Source organism: Pagrus pagrus (assembly GCF_965226575.1).
Source record: "Pagrus pagrus genome assembly, chromosome: 1".
Taxonomy (NCBI): Eukaryota; Metazoa; Chordata; class Actinopteri; order Spariformes; family Sparidae; genus Pagrus; species Pagrus pagrus.
In genome coordinates, this window is record NC_140185.1 from 3,144,856 (window position 1) to 3,166,288 (window position 21,433).

Sequence of the window (21,433 nt, forward strand, 5' to 3'; positions counted from 1 at the left end):
TTTCACTTTATTTTGAGTAGATTTCATGACTTCCACGACTCTTTCAGCTCGACACAGAAGCTGTTACAATAAGAATATAACACTGAGACACCACATTCTGAAATCATCATGTGACAGTCACATCTTACTGCCTGAAACTGATACAATCGACTACTCTCCACTGCCCTCTGATTTCCCAGCACTTGTCTCTGACATGATCTATCTGTGGCCACAGGAATATCCAAGGCACTTTGACCTTTGACCTTTTAACCAGCATTCGGTCGCTCACAGTATCACGTTACTTGAATACTCTTAACAGTACATTTTGCATACGGACACAAAACCACTGCCGTTCTCCTCCGGATTAATGTGGATACATATCTATAACTGTGCACTTCCTTTTCTTACCTCTCTTATTTTATTTTAACCTGCAAGCAAAACCAAATATTATCTAAACTAGGCATAGCTTCGTTCATGTCAATGAAGGACAGATCCGCATTAGACAGCAAACCTCCACTGAAAGGATTTCTGCTCATGCAAGAACTGCCTCAGGGAACCTGTTTGTAGTTAGTTGCGGCTTTTACAGAATTACATAACTGTCTACTCTTCAGGCATGGTGATATTAACAGTAGTTATTATGAACTTATGACCCCAGTCACCTTAATATCTTTATATATTTTCTCAGGATCATTCACTGCATGGCATGTACAACTCTTAATATCGAAATTGAACACTAAAAGGGTTCATTTCAACATTTTACACTGTAACAGGCAAGAACATCTTCACTGTAAACTACCTACTCAGCAGTTGCATGGGGGAGTGTAAGACTGTGTTTCTTCTGTAGTTTTGAAGAAACCAAGGATCATACTGACAAACACTAAAGAGTCATATTTCTTAAAGACCCTTTAGAGACCCTTGTGTTTTTATAAAAACTAAATCCAAAGAGAAACTGCCAAAGTTATGCTGTCAAATGCCCAATCTAGAGGATAAATTACTTAGTTTTACTCAATAGAAAATCTGAAAATTTGAAGAAAAGCATGCACTCACACTGTTGTAACTTAGGCTAAGAGCAGTAGGCTAGCTAGAGTTTGATTGAGATCTGTTTTTTCTTCTTTTGTGTCCATCTACATTGTTTGGTGTGGTTTGCAAAATCCAACCACAACCTCTTCAGCAGTCATACTCAAGAAAATCCACAGACCTTGTTGTGAGCAGTTTCACAAGGCAGAACTGAACTACACTGTAGCTGCTCATGGACGAGAGGCTTGTGATAATGTGCCATGTAAACATTAATGGCATCCACCTCGGCTAAGCTGTAGCATTATCTAGCTTAATTAGCCCAGTTAGCCAGCCTCTAATCAATGAATAGAATCATGCTTCCTTTTGTGTGATGATATGGCTGGCAGGTGTTGTCAGGTAGATAGAAAATAGTTCAGACCGTAATCTGCTCACTACACGGTCTGTGGATTGAGTGAGTTTTTAAAATGTGTTTTCTTTTGTTGTCACTTTGAGCACCCCAATCCGAGTGCCATCTAATACAACTATGTGAAGGTAGACGTCTCTATGACGAGTATCCCTAAAACTCTGCAACACCAAAACAATCCCAATGGTTAATAGGCACTCCAGGAAAGAGGAAAAATATGTATTTTTACATTTTGGGGTGAACTGTGCCTTTAAATTAAAGGCACACTATGTATTTTTTTGGAAAGAATCAGAAGATAAAGATCTTCAATGACTGATGTTTTTATACCTTAACAAACAAAATGTACAATATGTCCTAATTTTTCAATGAATCAACAAACTGACCTTAAAGGACAACACAATTTCTTACTTTGTTTACATGTGGCAGACCCCGCCACCTTTCTAGTCTCAAACAGTGATCTGGGGAAAATGTAGTATTTAGTATTATTACCTCATTTATATTGTAAATATTACAATTCTGAGTTTGGATTTCTTCTCGTTAACTGCGTATTTCCCCTTTAACTCTACACAGAATGAGATTTGTGAAGTTCTCTTCAACACCAGAAACTGAGCTGTCTTCAGTTCAACTTTTTTGCATCCCAACTGACTGTCATACAGAAGAATCCTGAACTCCTTTTCCACACAGATACACACATGCCTTAGAAGAAATGAATACCAGTCATTTCAGAGAAGGGTCCTATCACATAACAGTCTGTACAGGTCACTGAAAGGTTATGAAAGTCATATTTTCTAAAAAAAGAAAAAAAAAGACAAAAAAAAAGAAAAAGAAAAAAGAGGTGATTAATCAGGGTCACCAGGACACATTCCTACACACGCACACTCTTCTGGTAGCTCTAATCTATTTGACATTTACCCCCAGCTGAATTTTTCTGGTGGTCTACAGTGTGTGTGTGTGTGTGTGTACGCGCGTGCGGCCATGTGACAGTCCGTCCAGAGTTGTCCAGCCTCCTTTTTTTTTGACTCCCTTGCAGTTGCGTGGATCGTATTACTGGCTTGCTCTCCCCGCACCGCTGAGCCCACCGCCTCTGCGCCAATCACAGCCTGCCTTTACCTCCGCGCACATGCATGCATGCCCGAAAATACACACACACACATGCACACACGCGGCGGTCCATCGATGTGGTTCTCCGCTGCATTCACATGCGTCCCCAACGACTCCTCGTTGCGCCGGCTGCGCCAAGATGAGCGGTCGCCCCGGTACCATCTGAACGTCTGAGCGCCGCCTGACTGACCCGGAGCCGGAGAGAGAGAGGGAGAGAGAGAGGGAGAGAGAGAGAGAGAGAGAGAGAGGGAGAGAGAGAGAGAGAGAGACCATCTTTCCACCCTCACAGCCCATCTTCCCTTCGCCAGGAAGAGACCGCAGCGCGAGCCGTTTCTTTCGGCATCTTTTCTTTTTTTCTCCACCCCTCCTCCTCCTCCTCCTCCTCCTCCTGTTCTCGCTGCATCCCTCCGTTACTGTCGCCCTCCCGGTTTGAAGGAGAAACCGGAGAGCCCGGCCGTGATTTTGTGGAAATACATTTTTGTATTTTTTTTCCCTGCTGGGTGTTGGTAGCGCGCAGTTGGTGCGCGCTTTTGCAAATTCCGGTGAATGGTGGATTTGGCAAACATGGAGACCGTGGAGAAGGAATGCGGGGCCCTCGGGGGTCTATTCCAGGCGATTGTCAACGACATGAAGGTAAATAAAGGCTCGTTTTTACGTCTCCCTGTATGTGTGATCGTGGTTAAACACATGTGCTCCCTCCCTGAGAATAATAAGCCTCATTATTATGGAGCTGGTGTCTCGGTTTCAAATGCACATTTGAAATGTCTGCACACACACACACACACACACACACACATAGACACATACACACCAATCCTAATTAGCTGAATTGATTTAAGCCGTATTTCACGTTAAGATGGAGCGATGGCAGCGTTTTATTGTCAGTGGTGCGGCGGCCCGGTGGGTTGCTGGTGCGAAACCCGCCCCCCCTCCTCCTCCCTGAATATTGGCTGCGCATGTACCTCAATGAATCCGTTATCGGACATGCTTGACGAGATGCTCAACTCCCGTTCCCCTGCACGAACAGGACCGCCACACTCACAAACAGCCCGGCCGCTGCTTACACGCAGGGTTATCAGTGCGTCTTGCGATAAAACACGCACACACACACACACACACCTGTGATTGTCTGTTTGGGTGGACAATATAAGAAGACTGTGGCTGCTGTGAAAGGCCCACAGGCAGGTGGCTGGTGGTTATGAAGCAGCATTTCGAGGGGTTCCTCAAGCAAATTGGCTCAATAAAGAAGCCTCCGATCAGATTTGTGTCCGATGATGGAGTCATATAACGATTAGGCTACAGCTTTGACACATTCCATTACACATGTGGACCTGGGTAGATAATTGCTGTAGATGCTTCATCGTCATCATCATCATCATCATCACACAGACACGACTCTTGCATTTTCACTCTCTCTGGATCGTCCTCGCCTTTTTCACTGGTTACTGTGCGTCTCCATGAGAGTGCAGCGTCATTGATTTTCTGTCAGGCTGATCTGGCAGGAAAACATGAAGGCGTGAGAAGCCGTGCAGCCGTCAGACACCCAGCCTCCCTGTCTTTTTTGCCTCTGTCTGTCTGTCTGTCTGTCTGTCAGTGGTTCTGCAGCCTGATGGCTCCAGCATGGCACCAACACTACTGCCGGGCTTCAGCAGTTCAGCACCCACCTATGCTAGATGCCCTGTATTCACTCCAGCTGCAGTGAGATCCTGTGGATGAAAGCGTCCATCAAATGGTTCATGATACAGTCTCTGTCAATATGTCTGCCTGTCAGACGCCCATGCAGCTCTGCACGCCTTCCTGTCTGCCTGTCATTCCCTGTCTCCCCTCTCTCTTTGTCTCTCCCATTCTGAATTTTGTGTATTTCTGCGTCATTAATGGAGATACATGGAGTTACATGGGTAGCTGCAGTTATTTTATCCAATAGAGATGAAATGTTTATAGACATGATTGTCCTGAATGGTTCCCCTCTTTTGAAAAGAAAAATATCTTTTCTCTTCTAAACTCTGCAAATTTTGTTGCCATCCGTATGACCCCAAATGGCAGAGGTCATGACCAGTGCTTTATGCTGACTGTGCCATAAGGAGAGATTATAGAGTTAAGAGTTTACATTAGAGTTAGCATTAGCAGTATAAGGGAGTATTCCAGTAACTAGAGCTAAATTTAAATGAACGAAGGCTAAACTGCCCCCATCTTTCAAACTCCACTGTCTCAGTTTGCAACACATCTTTTTTGTTAAAAATGTGTCTGAAAGTCCAAGCCAAGATAACTATTATTGCATCATTTTTTCCAAAAATTTGAAAGGGCCAAACAGCCAAAGAGGACATTATATTTCTGTTTTGACAGGCTGAGTAGCACTTCATAAGTAAATAATTAAACTCCGTGGTTGTATTGCAGTGCTAGCTGTCATAGTGTATGTATTGTGGCATATCATAAGAAAAATGTAGGTTATCAATCAACAGGGTCAACAAGATCCCTGAAAGCAGAAGTCAGATAGTTGGAGAGTTGGAAAAGGAACTGTGCAAAGAGTTGTAGGAGTGAGTTCTAACATATTGTGTCATGAGCTGTATACGTTTGACACTTCATGAGTCTGTCGATACAGATTTTCATTATCTGTAGTGTGCTAGATTCTGCTCTATTAACCAATTCAGATTTTGTGCTTTTCTTTCCTGGAATTAGGAGATCTCTCATTTGATACTTGTTAAACTTAAATTACTGGTCAAGGAATTAGAGGTGAAATTATTAGTAAATTAACAGAAAATTAAATGGCAACTATTTTACAACACTTACCCCTTTCATGCACGCACTGGTGACAGAGGCTGCCATGCAAGGTGCCACCCTGCCCATCAGGAGCAATGCAGGGCTTCCTTTCCAATGTGCCCCACAGTATTTCTATACTGAGCCATTCACACACACAGACCAGTGGGACCATCAGCAATTTGGGGTTCAGTATCTTCAGTATAAGTGCAAGGTGGGAGAGATCAAACCTCAAACCTTCCAATTATTGGATGACCCATTCTACAGTGCCCTCCCGAGCCATCAGCCTGGGCTTTGGGAACTGTGGAGGGAAGTGTTCATGACAGCAAGAAATCAGTTTAACACTAAATTAAGGGGTAAGAATGATTTGTTTGGGTGTAACAGCTTGTTAAATCTCTCGGAAGTCTAGCTCAATGGCAGGAGTGCTCAGTAGCATGGGTGTCATGCTTATTATTGCCTGGGCTGTAGACATGGCAGTGATAAAGATGTTACCATTGCTTGTCCTGTGATGGGAAAACAACAGTTCCTACACAGACCATTCATGTCTACTTTGGTAAACATGGATGATATTATTCTGAGCTGTATGATGGGAAACATGCTGATCATAAATCAAGACAGTTTCCAGGGTTCCTGCTAATGGGAAATCTTTATTTTGTCAACTATAACCATTTTGAGATGATAGCAGACTTGTAAAAATGTTCATCCCTGTGAAAACCATTTGGGTAGGTTGCATAGCAACATCAGCACCTATGACACAGCATCTGTACCGCTCCTTAACAAAGTAGAGGATATAAAACGAGAGGTATACAGACGTACTGCAGTACTGTGAGATGTCAGCACATTTTTTGGTTGGACAGTAAACTACAGCTTAACTGATTCTTGTCAAATTACCTACAGTTATGGTCTATTGTTAGCAGTAGTAGTGTTTGACAATGCTGAATTGCCCCCTTGGTTACACAGCAGCATGATGTCACATTGTAGTTTAAAGAAAGCTGTGGTTTCAGCTGGCTCTTTGACCTTCCCAGAACTGGCTGCTAGAATTGCCATGGCTTAGCCATCTAATCAAATCAAATCAAATCAATTTTATTTATTTAGCCCAAAATCACAATCACATTGCCTCAATGAGCTTTACAGTCTGTACAGTGAACGACATCATCTGTCCTTAGACCCTCGATTCGAGTGAGGAAAAACTTGACCCTTTTAACAGGGAAAAAAAAGACGATGGAAGAAGCCTCAGTAAGGGGCCACAGAGGAGGATCCCTCTCCCAGGACAGACAGACATGCAATAGATGTTGCATGTACAGAAAGAACAGTAAATCACAGTTTACAGGTTGCAGTGACAGCATATCTGATACAAATTATAATATATGTAATGTGTGTGGATCCAGGAGACGACTGAGCAGGACGAGGCATCACCAGGTGGTGCCTGAGCCACACGACCTCCTGTCCACCGTGGTGACCTGGAAGGGGGCAGGACACACAGGATAATTAGTAATAGACAGAGAGATAAGAGTGAAGAGGCATCAAAGTTTACAGAAATACAGATATTAAGAGATAGAGGAGAGCAATGATCCAGAGCCATGATCTACGGTATCAAATGCAGTGCTGAGATCCAGTAACGGAAGCACTGAGGTAGACTTTGAGTCTAAAGTAAGCAGAATGTCATTTACCACTTTAGTAAGGGCAGTTTCAGTGGAATGACAGGCTCTGAAAGCTGATTGAAAAGGTTCCAGGAGATTATTATTAAGTAGGTAGCCTGCAAGTTGCTGGGACACAACTCTTTCTAAGACTTTAGAGAAGAAGGGAAGGTTGGATACTGGTCTATAATTATTTAGAGATCCTGGGTCAAGGTGTGGTTTCTTAAGTAGCGGCTTAACCACAGTAGACTTAAAACTAGCAGGGACAACACCGGTCATGAATAATAAGTTAACAGTATTTAACATTGTAGGTCCCAGTGCTGGCCATAGATCCTTAAACAGTTTTGCTGGAAGGGGGTCCAGGACGCAGGTAGTTGGTTTTGAGGATGAAACAATTTTAGACAATATCTCAAGAGAGATATTTTAAGTGTTAAGAGCTGAGACTAACTGAGGATCAGCAGAGGGATGTTTTATAATCAACTTTGACGAGGAAGCCAGAGATGATGAGTTAATTTTGGCTCGAATATCATCAATTTTATTGCAAAAGAACTCTAAGAAATCGTTTGCATTAAAGGATGTACAGCTCACAGACTGTGGTTTCTGAGTAGGTTTAGCCACAGTGTTGAGGATAAATCTAGGGTTGTGTTTATTATTGTTTATTAGGCCAGAGAAAAAACAATCCTGTTCATTTTTACACATTTCATAGGCAAAAAACATCAAGAGCAATATCACCAAGGCTTCTATACTGACGCTGATCTTAAACACAAACAAAACATACTAAAACTGGATGATCAGTTTTAAGGAATGTCACTTTAAAGGCATGTCTCTGCTTCCCCTTTCCTTACACTGTCTGTCTTCATCTATTATTCATTCGGGTTCTAATGGTCCTCTTGTTTATGTTATCCAGCTCACTCTGATATACGTATGTGGGTCACTAAGACCTGGGCCAAAAAACATTACTACCCTAGTCTTGGATGGATGAATTCCTGAATCCCCAAGGAGGCGTTGAATGAGCGTCAGTGCGTGGATGAGACTCATTGAGTCATCAACCCCCAAACTCGCTTTGACTCAACTGGAAACAATGTGGCTATAATCATGTTTATAGCTCAACAAAGAAGAAACAAATGTGATTAATAGCCATTAGTTCTTAGAAATGGCTGGTTTTGTCTGCGTTGGTTATTAATGCAAGATTTGTGCAATCACACAATAACTGCAGAGGAGTTATGCACAGTTTTAGGTTATTAAGGGAATGCAGAACATAAAGAAATGACAGTTTGGTTTCTGTATAACAATAACAAATTAATGATGTGACTGTTTGAATATCTATCAAATCAAAAAGTAAAATATTATTCAAACTGTCGGCCTTAGTTTGTGTTTTGTGGACATTTTGACATTCAGTGTATAAGCTAGGAGTTGGTTAGATTTGGAAGCAAAGTAAATACCGCTGAAACAATTATTTGATTAATCGGTGAGGTGACTGAAAGAAAATTAACTTTGACTATTTTCTAACATTTCACAAACAAAATGTCAGATCTGTAAATCTGCAGAGAAATTGTCAATGAAAATATTTTCATTGTTTGCAGTCCAGTCCACTGTTAAATCATTTATCCTGATAAACTGTATGAGAAATTTGGACAACTACATTTATGTCTTAGTTATACATTTATTGTGTCATTTTTTTGAGGCTCAATTTGTCTTGATATAATACTCAAACAATTTAACATTGTACTCATTTTCAGACCTGAGATGGAGAGTTAAAAAAAAAACAACAAAAAAAGATTTTATTCCATGCATTCTTCTTCCTTGTCAAATCCTGGTGTCTACATTACCCACAATGCAACGTGTCTGCCAACAGTTTGATTGGAAGTTTGTTAGTAGTGACTTATATAGCCTCGAGTCACTAGCCTCAAGCAGAGATGAGGTTCTGGCTACAGCCGACTTGTAAGCGTCACAAAAACTTGCAGTCTTCAGCGCTGACCAACTCAAGTGACATCACTTGAGGCAGTTTGTAAATTTGTTTAAATTTAGTTTGTTAAATTTGTTTATTTTATCGACGGTTGGATGAAAAAAGAAACAAAAACAAAACACTGATTCGGATAATCAAAAAAATGCTGAATATTGGATGTAATAATCGTCCAGAACAATGATTGGTCGACCCATAGTATACACTCTATACATACATGCGCATATTACTTGCATTTGTGCTTTTGATACCTAAATACATTTAATGCCAGAAAATTACTTTTGATACTTAAGTGCTTGATACTTAAGTACATTTAACATCAGATACTTTTACTCAATGACTTCGATTTGGGTAAATCGAATTTAAAGTTATATTTTAACACAGAAGCTTTTACTCAAGTGTGACTTTTGGGTAGTTTTTACACTGCCAAGACCTGTAAGCAGATTTCAGTGTGCAAAGTAGGTATACTTTAATGCCGTTACAGGTATTTCTAACAAAGTCTGAAATGTTGTTTTCTGAAGCCTTCTGACACTCATAGTTTATTATATGATTCTATCTTCTCTAGTGCACCTGATCCTTTACTTGGTGGTTTTCATGCATGCTCATGTTCACAACAAGAGCCATGTTAAATGTTGCCATCTGCCAATGTCAGCAGATTGAATCCAGGCTGTTTAGAAAGCACTTTTTCTTCCTCTTTCCCTATTGTGTTCCTCTTCCTCCTCCTGTTCTTAACCAGGTCCTCCCTTCCTCTTTCTCTCCTCAGCAGATCCTCCACCCAAGGCAACGCACTCCTTGTTACTCCTTGTGTGTTGGCTGTGTGTGATCTGTGTGTGCATGGTGTATGCAAATTGGCCCTGGTCTCTTTTGTGTTGCATAGACCTGATAATAAATGAATAATGGTGCTCAGTGGGAGTTGCAAAGAAGCTTATAGTAATAGTCTTGAAGTTTGGCGGTTGTTGTGATTCATCCTACTGTGTTTTAAAATGAGGATGTTTGGCATTAGAAACACACATACAGTATGGGATGTCCCCATATGCTCATACAATTAATTGTATGGTTTTGTGTGTGTGTGTGTGTGTGTGTGTGTGTGTGTGTGTGTGTGTGTGTGTGTGTGTGTCTGTTAGGGCATTATGTAGTTGTCTGCCTATGTGTATACCTGGAGGCTATGTCTCGCAACTTTCTAGTGAATTACACACCCACACACACACACAGGTCACAGGGTAATATGATGAGACACAGAGGTCATGTTCACGGTCAGCTGGCTATATGGACCAGTGGTTAATATTTTGTTGACAGCAGCAATAGGACAGAATAAAGAAGAATGTGATTTTCTGGTTCCTGAAAATGCAGGAGAACCTTTAAAGTTATTTTATTTCATTTTCAGCTTATCATAGTCCTTTAGCTGGATATTATTAGTACATGTGTTTGCACTTGGTACTAAATTGCTGTATACAAAAAAAAACTGAATTTCAAAAGGGATGTGGATCATAGATACACATAAAATATACTATATTCTTTGTGTCAGGTGTTAGAAACTCTAGCATCAAAGTTATGTTTAAAGCTTGTGCTGCCCTTTGATGCATTTGAGCAACAAAGCTAACCGCTCAGAAAATGTGATTAAAATAACCTAATGAGGAATTTCCTTATTGCCTTCCTCTAGTGCCATACTCATTGTTATCACTTTTATAGCATATCATTAAATAGATATTATGGTTGTATACAGTAGTTCCAGTTTGATTTTAATATACAAAATAAAGTTGTTTATGTTTTGTGTTGAATTTTACTGACAGTTCAGAATCAGAATCAGCTTTATTGGCCAAGTATGTGAAACACATACAAGGAATTTGACTTTGTTTTTTTCTTAGCACCCGACGTACATAGTAGACGTAAAACATGAACATAAACATAAATATAACATAACAAACATTCAACTAGAAAGAACGAGAACAACAAAGAACAGTAAGTCAAAAAGTGTTCAGAGGTCCGGTCTATTATAAATATATATTTAAGTATATATATATTAATATAAGTATATATATATTAGTTGTGGTTGTTGTCACAGTAATTGCTTGAGGTCCTCTAATTTTAATCTTTTGTGCAAATCTTATTTTCCATCTTGAGCTGGTACATACATCATACAGTCAAAAAGTCAAATTTTCTGAAGGAGCTTCAGTGATATTCTCGTAATCACTAATAAATACAATTTTAAAAAGTAAATAAATGCACAAATATACAAATATGTATATCTACATATGCATATATCGTATAGAAATACATGTCAATGTTAAGATATAAAAATAAAGTTAGTAGCAATTTATGTCAGAGATTGACCTGGCCAATGTATCAGATGGTATCAGTTTAGTGTGTACATTGTCACCATTACAAACAGAGCATCGACAAGTTGATTTTTAACTGTAGAAAGTCTCGCTCGGTATGTCTCTGTCACATTAAAAAAATACTAATAGATCAACAAACATAATAGATCAATATCATGACTGTTTATGTTATGTGCTTACATTTAAAAAATATATATTTTTTTAAACTTACAAATATGGATATCAGTATCAAAAATATCCAGAAAAAAATCCAGAATTGGTCAAACTATAATTTCAGTCCTACACTACTTGAGACACATATGCACAGTGCCACAAATCTGTAATATTGCATTTATTATCGGTTATTTTTTATTACCCCCCAAATAAATATTTTTACGTACTATTACTAATTATTTGTAGTTAAACTGTAACTGTCACTGCATTTTACAACTAAAAATCAGCTAACATGCTCATGCACAGTGCCTTTATTCTAAGCACACTTATACATTGTAAAGACACTATATACTTTCATATACTGTGGCCTTTATGCTATTTATGCTTCTTATGATGCTAAGTCGCAGTAGTAGTCTATTTCATATCATTGTAAATCAAATCCATTTGATTTTGTAGATAATTTTTAGCTGTGGGAGAACATATGTTGGGCATTTGATATTTACTGACATAACTATTACCCCTAAATGATGCAGTCCAGAATGACGTGTTAATGTTCACTCATTGATTAATAGCAAGGACTGATACTATGCAAATCTATCTATCAAAATATATTTCTTTCAATAATTCAGGTTCAAATCCGCCATAAAGGCTGTGTTGAATCTGCAGCCTTGAGTCTACCTGAGTCCAGTGGTTCAGAGATGTCTCCTCAGATTGAAGTCCTAAGCTCAGTCATGGTGGGGACCAGGAAGAGACTGTAGCCTTCTTCACACAGAAACTCTGCATAATCGCCACAGTGGTGGTTTGCCAATTATCCACCGTTGTTTGTTCACACTGAACCAAACAGCTTTGGCGTAAAGACGCACCAGTTTGTCATTCACACAGAAGCTGGTGCGGCGGATCCAAAAGAGGTGTGACGGTACACGTCATGATGATGACGTGTGTTTTTTCAACGTGTCCTGTTAATCTAAACATGTATCTGCTGACTGTTTATAATCATATGGATACAGTTATAATGTGTTGTGAATGGGATCCTGACCCACCATGCATCCTGAAGTTACATTTCTCGCTTTAAATGACAGAATTACATAATCACCACTAGTAAACAGGACGCTGTCTGACTCTTTCACTCGTGGGGAGGGATGCCCTCCCTGCGGGCCCCCCCGTGATCAACCAGCGGCGGCTTCGCGCATGCGCGATTCGCAGTCTGGACGCGAGGGTCAGGGGTGCTTTGAGATGGGGGAGGTGCCCCCGGCAGCACCCGCTGCTTGTTGAACGATACATGCTTTCATGTCAGAGTCTCCACAAGTCTCCAATAACACCAGAAAAAGTCGCTGTAGCATCCTAGTGGACGTGTGGGTAAGACTCTTACCTTACACCTGCAAAGTCCCTGGCTTGATTCTGTCACTCCCCTCTCGTTCCTCAATTTCTGTCAATCTCAAGTATCTGTATAAAAAGTTTTGGCCATGGATTAGAAATTTCAACCTGTATTGAGAAAAGATTAAAATTTTTATCACACGGACCCAGGAAGTATATGTGTTCCTGTTTTGACTTCTTCAGATGTACGAATAGGCAGTTCTCTACCGTATTGAGACTATCTCTCCACCCAGCTACATGTTCTGTAAGAACGGGGAATTAACCCACCTGACCGATGACGTGGATAATAATTTAAGACACACCAGGTGTACTGGCAAGCGCAGGTATATAAGGCACAGGTGTGTGTGACCGCTATGATTTTATATATGATCTCCACTGAGCAATTCAGACAGGAAATTTCAGCAGAGAAGAAAGAGAAAGCAAAAAAAGAAAAAGAACAATCTACTTACGAGTTTGACAGGCATTTAAATCCACTGCCCAGGGGCAGATGAGAGCTGGCGTTGGGCTCCTCTCTGGACTCCTGTCTCATCTCGGTGGAAGTTTTCTCAAGGGTTTTCTGGCAGTTCAAGTACACCAGTGGATGTTGCGTTGCGTTCCCGCTGATGTGCCAGGTATAATTCTGTTGTGGAATGTGACATATTGCGTGGCTGTGCCCGCTTCCGTGTCCTAGGCTCAATCCGTGGCAGAAACTTTCGTTGTTCAGTGGAAGCAACGAAGTATGCATCTCCCCACTGTGCACCATACAAAAAGATTGCGTGGTGGCTGTTCTCGCTTTCCGTCTTTAAATCCGTGGCAGAAAGCGTGTGCATCCCCTCACTTTTCCACTGACATTGCAAAACATGTATAAATGAAAAGGAAAAAGAAAGACAAAAGGCCGCGATCTGCAAGCTGTTTGGTCGCAAAATAAGAGTGTGAGGATATGTGTATATGAAATACACACTGCCAGCCCGTGAGGACCCTGCGTCCTGCATGAATTGCTTTATCAGTCAGCAAAGTCATATAAGGGAGTCAAGGTGCCTCTTGTTTAAAGGGAAAAGGCCTGCCATTTCCATTCCAGTAGCTAAGTGTCTCAAGAGGGCAGAGCTAAATGAGCTAATCTTGCAGTGACAATCAGGCCCCACCCCCACCCCTCCATCCACCAGGATGAGCAGGACAGAGATGACTGCAAGGCTGTACCTCCTACCCACAGATATAGGAGAGGAAGAGGAAGAGGAAGTAGATGTTGAATCACTGTTTCGAGAGACAGAGAAGGAAGGCCTCTCTGGAAAGGTCCCTCTGGCCAGAGGAGGAAGGTGGTGAGCACACCACACAATTTGGCCACCTTACTATGTTTCGGGAGGAAAGGGCTTCTATGGCCCTTGCCATTTGATGCCTCACCAGAGGCTGATTCTAGGCCAAGCCACCCCATGGCGAGAACAGCAATGGTTCCATCATTGACAGACACACAGTACAGGGCGGTGTCACGGGCAGATGTTGCTACCCTCTTGGCGAAAGGGGCAGTCTGAGAGGAAGAGCCGGAGGATTAGCGTGCTGGTTCTGTTCCTGCTATCTCCTCATCCCCATAGATCCCCATCTGGGAGGGTCACAGGTGGTTACTGAAAGACAAAGTTTACAGTTCTTCCGTAAACGAATCGTCCCCGTTTGAGATGGAGTGGATCTTGATAGCCTCACACACCATCATGGAAAAGACAGGTGCATGGATGCAGTCCTTCGGCCTCTGAGGTGAGAAAGGACTCAGAATCCTAAACCTTCTGGACGATTGGCAGGTATGGGACTGGACCCAGCTCTTAGAGCATATTCAGGGCCTAGGTCTTCACCTCAACCATGAGAAGAGAAGCTGGTACCACGTCAGGTTACACATTTCCTGGGCAGGGTGATTGACTCAGAGCCGCCACAGTGTCTCTGACCTTCAAGAGGTAGGAGACTTTCAGGGCCTGTCTAGCACACTTTTTCCTGTGTGTCACCTGGAAACTGTGCCTGCGGCTCTTTGGCGACAATGGTCCAAATTGTTCCGTTGGCCCTTATTTACATGTGCCCAGTACAGAGGTGCCTCCTCAGCCTTGGGCCCAACCGACAGCTGTGGTGTGAGTCACCCATAGGTTCTGCAAGGCTGCCATGTGCTTCTGAGGACAGAAACAGGGTTGCAGCATCCTAAATCAACTGGCAGGGAGGCCTTTGCTCCCCTTGCCTTTGCAGACTGGCACACGAGCTGAGGGTGGGGGTGTCTCCATGCCTTCGATCCCTCAAGGTTGTACAGGTGCCTGGGCTTGAGAATCAAGCAGCGTACTGCCTGTCCAGAGGGGGCCTAGTCCCAGGAGAATGGAGGCTACACCCACATGTGGTGGAAGAGGTCTGTTGGCCTCCAGGGAATCAACCTAAAAGAGAGGCATTGCTCCTTGTCCTCCTCCCAAGGGCGAGACTACCTTTGGAACAGACACCTTGGCCCATCAGTGACTCCAAGGCCTTCTGTATGCATTTCCCCATTTGGTTTCCTTCCTCCCCTCCTGCAATTAGTCCTGGTAGCCCTGAACTGACCTCACATGGTCTTGTTCCCTGACACCATGGAAGCTCGCAGGTCCAGAAGGATCTACTTTCACAGGCTCAAGAGGTTATTTTTCATCCCTTTCCCCAGGGCCATCGGCTTCTGGCCTGGCCCCTGAAATGTCTGGCCTCCTAGAAACGGGCCTGCCACACAAGTTGTGGACGGGGCTTGTGCCACCTGAAAGGTAGGCAGGGGGCAGGGGCCCCGTCCACAAGGGCAGCATACTCATACCGTTGGAGGTTACTTGAGTTATGTTGCAGGGCAAGTAGACAATCTTTGATCTTCGGTGATCCTGTTTTGTCTGCAGGAGCAGTTGGACATGGGGAAGGCTCTAAAACCCTAACTGGTATGGTGGTTGCCATTAGAATAGCTCATGTGGGGCAGTGCAAGCTTTCTGAGGACTGTAGTAGCCTCATTGTACAGTTTTTGGAAGGGCGCCTAGAGACTCAAGGCTTATGTAAGAGCCCCTGCAGTCTCGCCTTGGGACCTGGGGTCAATCCCGGAGTCTCTGCGGCATGCCCTCCTTGAGCCCCTTGAGTCGGTGAGCCTGAAATGGCTGTCACTCAAGACAGCATTCCTACAGACTGTTCCAGTGAATCACAGATGTGTTCCAGCAGGCCTACAGGGGGGCAGGAGTGCCAGTGCTGCCTGGAGTACAGGCACACTCCAACCGCTGAGTTGCGACCCCCTGGGCGCTGTGGAAAAGAGCCTCTCTGGCAGAGATCTGCTCAGCGGTTACTGGTTGACATTCACCCGATTCTACAAACTGAACGTGCCTACATCCACTCCCTTTGGGGCGTTGGTTTTGTGGGCTACCCAGTAGTAGATACTGCCTGAGGCCACTTGAATCAGTCGGTTAGCCTTGTGTCTGGCAGGCTAGCCTGAAGGGCCCATTCACCCCTGTAGTCACTGGCCTTGGCATATTGCAGGGCCAATGAGGCTTTGCATTAGATGTCGCTCTGTACATGCGACATCTATTGCACGTCTGTCCGTCCTGGGAGAGGGATCCCTCCTCTGTGGCTCTTCCTGAGGTTTCTTCCGCATTTTTTTTTCCCTGTTAAAAGGGCTTTTTTTTGGGGCAAGTTTTTCCTCACTCGAATCGAGGGTCGAAGGACAGAGGGTGTCGTCTCTGTACAGATTGTAAAGCCCTCTGAGGCAAACTGTGATTTGTGAATTTGGGCTATACAAAAAAAATTTGATTTGATTTGATTTGAGGTAGCGTCTTGCAGCTTTGCAGACAGCGCCTGGCTGTCCTACTCAGGAGCTCAGGGGTTTGTACACATTGGACAAAGTTCATTTGCAGCATGGGGCCTAAGCCCATTGGCTTGTGTGTGGGTTGAGCACCTGTGATGGATGCAGCTTTCTGAGACTGCTCCTGTTCTTCACGAGGTGTCTTACAGTGTCCCCGTACATAGGGGAATATGAAGCTGGGTGGAGAGATAGTCGCAATATGATAGAGAACTGTAGGTTACGTTGTAACTGTGGTTCTCTGAGTGAAGAGACTTTCTCTCCACTTCGAGATCGCTCAGAATCTTGTGTCTAAAATCAGAGTGATCATGCACTTGTGCCTTATTTACCTATGCGTGCCAGTACACCTGTTGTGTCTTAAATAATTATCCATGGCATCCTTCAGGTGGGGACATTCCCTGTACATATGGAATATGTAGCTGGGTGGGGAGAACCACTCAGAGAACAGTTACAACGTAATGTGTTCACATCTGTGCTGACACTGAAAGTATAATCTGCCCATCAGGTGTGCCTTCACCATTTCAGTACACCTGTGTTTGTGCAGTTTTTCCAGTTCTTTGTTTAAGATCCTCTTTAACCTGGTCAGACTCGTTGGCTGCGTCATTCTATCAGGGTTGCATTTTATGATTGATTTTGTCATTGATTTATTAAATGGTTATTTAATCAATGAACTGATTGATAATTTGTCTACAAAATGACAGTGAAATGTCAAATGTCCGAACAGCCCAAACAATCATAGAAGGTTAAGAAATATACGGGAGAAACTGGAGCTATAATTTTTGACATTTTTCCTTGAAATATCACTTAAACAATTAATCCATTATTGCAAATTCATTTCATTTTGATTGACTAATGGATTTATATTTTTTTCTTCTTCAATGCATTGCCATCTTAAGGTCATATTGTTTTCTTTGCTGCTGCAAAATCATGAAGCTACCGCCATTCTTCATAGGACTGTGGTACACTATGTGTGGTACCACCCTTGTTATAAGTGGCACTTATTTTTACATATTGACCATACACTAGCATTCAAGTCCTTTAAGCACAATTTAACAAACTCCAAGTGAATTGTCAAATGTCTTTGACACTATCATAAAGGCTCAGCTGCAGCACAGTCACGTTGGTTGGTTGTCACATTACTGTGGGGTTTTCATTTAGACTGTTGAAAAGACCTAATTTACATTTACATACAAGCCAACAAAACTTCATGAGTCAGACTCAATCACTGTATGATGCATTGAACGCTTTCAATTATCAGTTAATTTTAAGAATGTTGAATTTGTGTGTTTCTCAGTAGAGTTCAGTGGAATCTGTCTGAGGCTTGTCTGCCTCCTCATTAAAGTAGTAAATTCTAAAAAAAACAACATCAACAAACCAGGAGATCTGGAAGTAAACTGCTCAGCATCCTCACAGAGACTGCCCATTGTTGTCTAGCCCTTTAAAAGCTCCTGACAATTATGTCCGATGACTCTGGGCCATGCTGCAGAACTGAAGATTCTCTGTGGAAGCGTATCATTAGTCCAATCTGTGGTGTATTTGTGTCTGTGTGGTCCAGGGGGCTTCCCACCGCAGTGCTGTTGTTTAGTACAAAGGCCAGGATGCGTGTTAAACAGAAAACAGGAAAAAGACAGAAACAGCTCTCTCATCCTTGTTGCTCGTGTATGTTCATCAGACTATTATATAAAAAAAAATATTCCAATAGAGGACATGACAGGTCGACAGTCAGGCTATAGTTTAATTTATTCTAAAGATCTGTATTTTCTTGCAACAGGGAAAAAAACAGCGAAAGTGATGAGGTAGTGCTCCAGAAAAGACCTTTTGCATACAGACATTTTGGCTTGTCATAAAGAAAAGCACAGGTGTAACTAATAACATCACGATAGCTAGTTAGTGTCCCAGTAGGCTATGACTGTGGCAGTGTGCCAGCATGCACAGTATAGTAAAACCAAACCTGCTAAATGGAATTCAGTCGTCATCAATTTCATTATTTACACCTGGGATTTCCTACTGTGCGCTATCTTAAATGCTAGCTTAAATCACAAATAAAAACACATTTTCTGAGTGTGCAACTTTGTCCGTATCATGCAACAAATGTGCAGTTAGAGGACTGTTGTATTTCTTTTAAGGCTAAGTTCTACAGTGGTTAAGTAGCTTAATGATTTTAACCTAAATTCCTGTTGTCTTTTTGTATTATAACATTTAAAATGTCTAGCCAAATGTTGAATCTAAGACCCATGTAGTGCTTGATGCACTGAAATTGATTTGCATATTCTTGCAAAATGATGGTGGAGGAAGCTTGGAAAGACTTCTTGCATGACTAGTTTGCAAGTTACTGTGGATGGCAGGCTAAACAGTTACATGCTAGCTTGCTGATACCATGCTAGAAATAGCTAGCAACATCAGCCTGACAAGCCAGCTGACCTAGTATAGTACTGGCAGTTATCGAGACAGCTAACTTGGTACAGCTAGCTAACCCTAACCCTAAGTATTGGTAGGCTGCTACTGACTTCTGTCTCATGACTGACTGCGTTTTGGTTAGAGCAGTTTACATTATTCTGGCAAAGGAGGATTATTTAAACCAAGGCAATTTATCACCATTTAAATGATAGCTTTGTCCTTTTTTTTCTTTACCTTGAAATATCAGCTCTTAGACGGTTTGCAATGGCATACTGCTCAAATTTAAGCAAATTCAAATCTTATGTATAAAAGTGTTCAGATTTACTTCACCCTCCTTTGTGATTACAATTATCCAAGCAAAGCTTGTTGAAATTAATGTACTAGTGACTATTTCACTACTATAAGTGCTGTGGTTTTGGGCCCTTAGGATATTTTCAAACCCTAAAACCTCCTGTTATCTCAAGAGTTTCTTCAGCAAATTCATCTTGACGGCGAAAGTTGGATTAAAAAGGTGCAAGTCAAGGTGAACACGCAATCTAGTTTGAGAGAAGCTGAATTTTAAAGTCCCAGAAGAAGAAGCAAGTTGTGTGTGTGGCCTAAGGGAAATTACCCTCATTGACATGCATGGTTTTGTTTTTACATTATTCAGATGATTTTGACCTTGAAATGTTTTCATTGGGAAAACAACCATGTAAAAACATTCAGTTCAATTCAGAAGTAAAGGGTGCCAACATGCCAGCCAAATCATAGGACACGTAAAGGAGTGCTCCCTCGTTAGAGCTTGTTAAAATCTCAGAGGTCGTTAGGGCCCCAGGGCTCGTTAGGGCCGGTAGAGATGAATGGGGGGGACTGGTTGTGGGAGGCGTGGAGGCTGCTGGGAGGGAGCCAAGACAGCCTCTCTCACTGAACCCTTTGTCAGAGCTGTCAAAGCCTTCTCATCACACTCAGCTGTTCACTGTAAAACACACTGATCATTATGAACAGGCCAGAGACAGGGAATAACAATGACTGTAGCAAATCAATATTCTCTTGTTCATTTCAAAAAGAAACTACAGAATGAACAGAAAGTTCTTTTTATGCTCTATAAATCACATTTAAATTTTGGAGAGATATGTTTGTTTTGGATTTAACTTAATAAATAAGAGTAGGGTAGGTCATTCTGTTAAGTAGGAAATGTCTATGAGAAGGGACTACTCCCTCTATATATGTAATCAAGAATGGTTAAGTCATTTGGTCAGGTAGAAAAACATATATGTTTGGACTGTTGTTTGTGATGTGGCCAATGATGGTGCTGTCATCCACGTACTTCACAATTGAGTTGTCTTGATGTCTGGTGGTTCAGTCATGGGTGCACAGTGTGAACAGAAAGGGGCTGAGCACAGAGCCCTGGGGGGCTCCAGTGTTGAGCACTAAAGTAGAGGAGGTGTGACTGCCAAGGCGAACAATATCTTTCAGAATGGATAAATGATATGTAATTATTAACCGGTTCTGTCAGATAGAAAATATTTATTAGAATAGATTACTTTGTCTATAAATTTCATCAATGTCATTCTGTCATGTAGAAAATACCAGAACGAACTACTACCTGTGCTTACATGTTTGGATAGAGGGGCCTGTATGCTAATGTTATCAGACTACAGATTAAGTAAAAGCTTATTTATCTGTCTATAAAAATCAATAATTATTTTCCTTTTTAGTGCCAGAAGCTTGAGTAGGATGGTGCAAATGTGGAGAAATTCAGAGAAGAAAAATTTGAATGCAGCATCAGTATTCAGCCATAAAGCAACTCCGCCCCTCTTCTCCATCATCACTGACAGCCTCTACCTCTCACAGTATCCTGTACATATGCTCAGCCCTGACTTGCTTCCTGTCATGTGTTTCAATAACTCTACATTAGAACATCTCTCAGTGCATTGCATAATGGCCAAGGACAACCAAATCATGAGCAAAATCAGGCCAGCATATTGGTCAGTTAGTGCATTGCAGATTTATTGGTACTGGCATGGGTGTCAAATGATTAAGTATAAAGGAATGTTATGTATGACTTCTTCCTGGTATGAAACTGTATTATTCCTGTTCAGAACACAGTCTAATTCTGGAGGTCACAGCAACACTACAAAGGCCACAAGTTTTTGCAATCACTATTACTGGCTGTAATTCCTTGTATATTTCACTTTAACAAAATCTTCCCACAGTGTTGAGACTTTAGAACACATCCAGTCTCATCTGTTTGAGTTTCATCATGATTATCCATCAAAGTCAAGTTCCTGTCCTCCTTATCTCTCCATACATATCTCTGTAAGTGCTGAGGGTCACAGCAGCAGTTGCTGTCACTTACACTAAGTGGTCTGACGAATGCATCTTCAGCGTGCATCAACAGCCCTTTCACATGATTGCAGAAGTGCAGATAATAATGACATTCAGCCCAGCAAAAGGGAGGAAAGAAACAGCTAAGTGACATCTTTATACCTATAAGAACTTGGATGAATGATGGCTGCTTGTGAACATACCGTCCAATGAAAGATAATG

General features: G+C 41.9%; 1 protein-coding gene across 3 annotated transcripts in view; it reads left to right on the forward strand.

Moving 5' to 3' along the window:
• The first annotated feature begins 2,462 nt into the window (after positions 1 to 2,462).
• mtss1lb (MTSS I-BAR domain containing 2b) overlaps positions 2,463 to 21,433 on the forward strand; it is an 89,184-nt gene continuing 70,213 nt past the window's right edge. For 2 of the 3 annotated variants that reach the window (XM_084353030.1, XM_084353031.1), the window contains exon 1: positions 2,465 to 3,133. In XM_084353030.1, coding sequence (XP_084209156.1) covers positions 3,047 to 3,133 — 87 coding nt within the window. In that variant the 5' untranslated portion in view covers positions 2,465 to 3,046. Of the gene's footprint in view, positions 3,134 to 21,433 lie in introns of all 3 variants that reach the window. The other variant, XM_084353032.1, reaches the window with a different exon arrangement.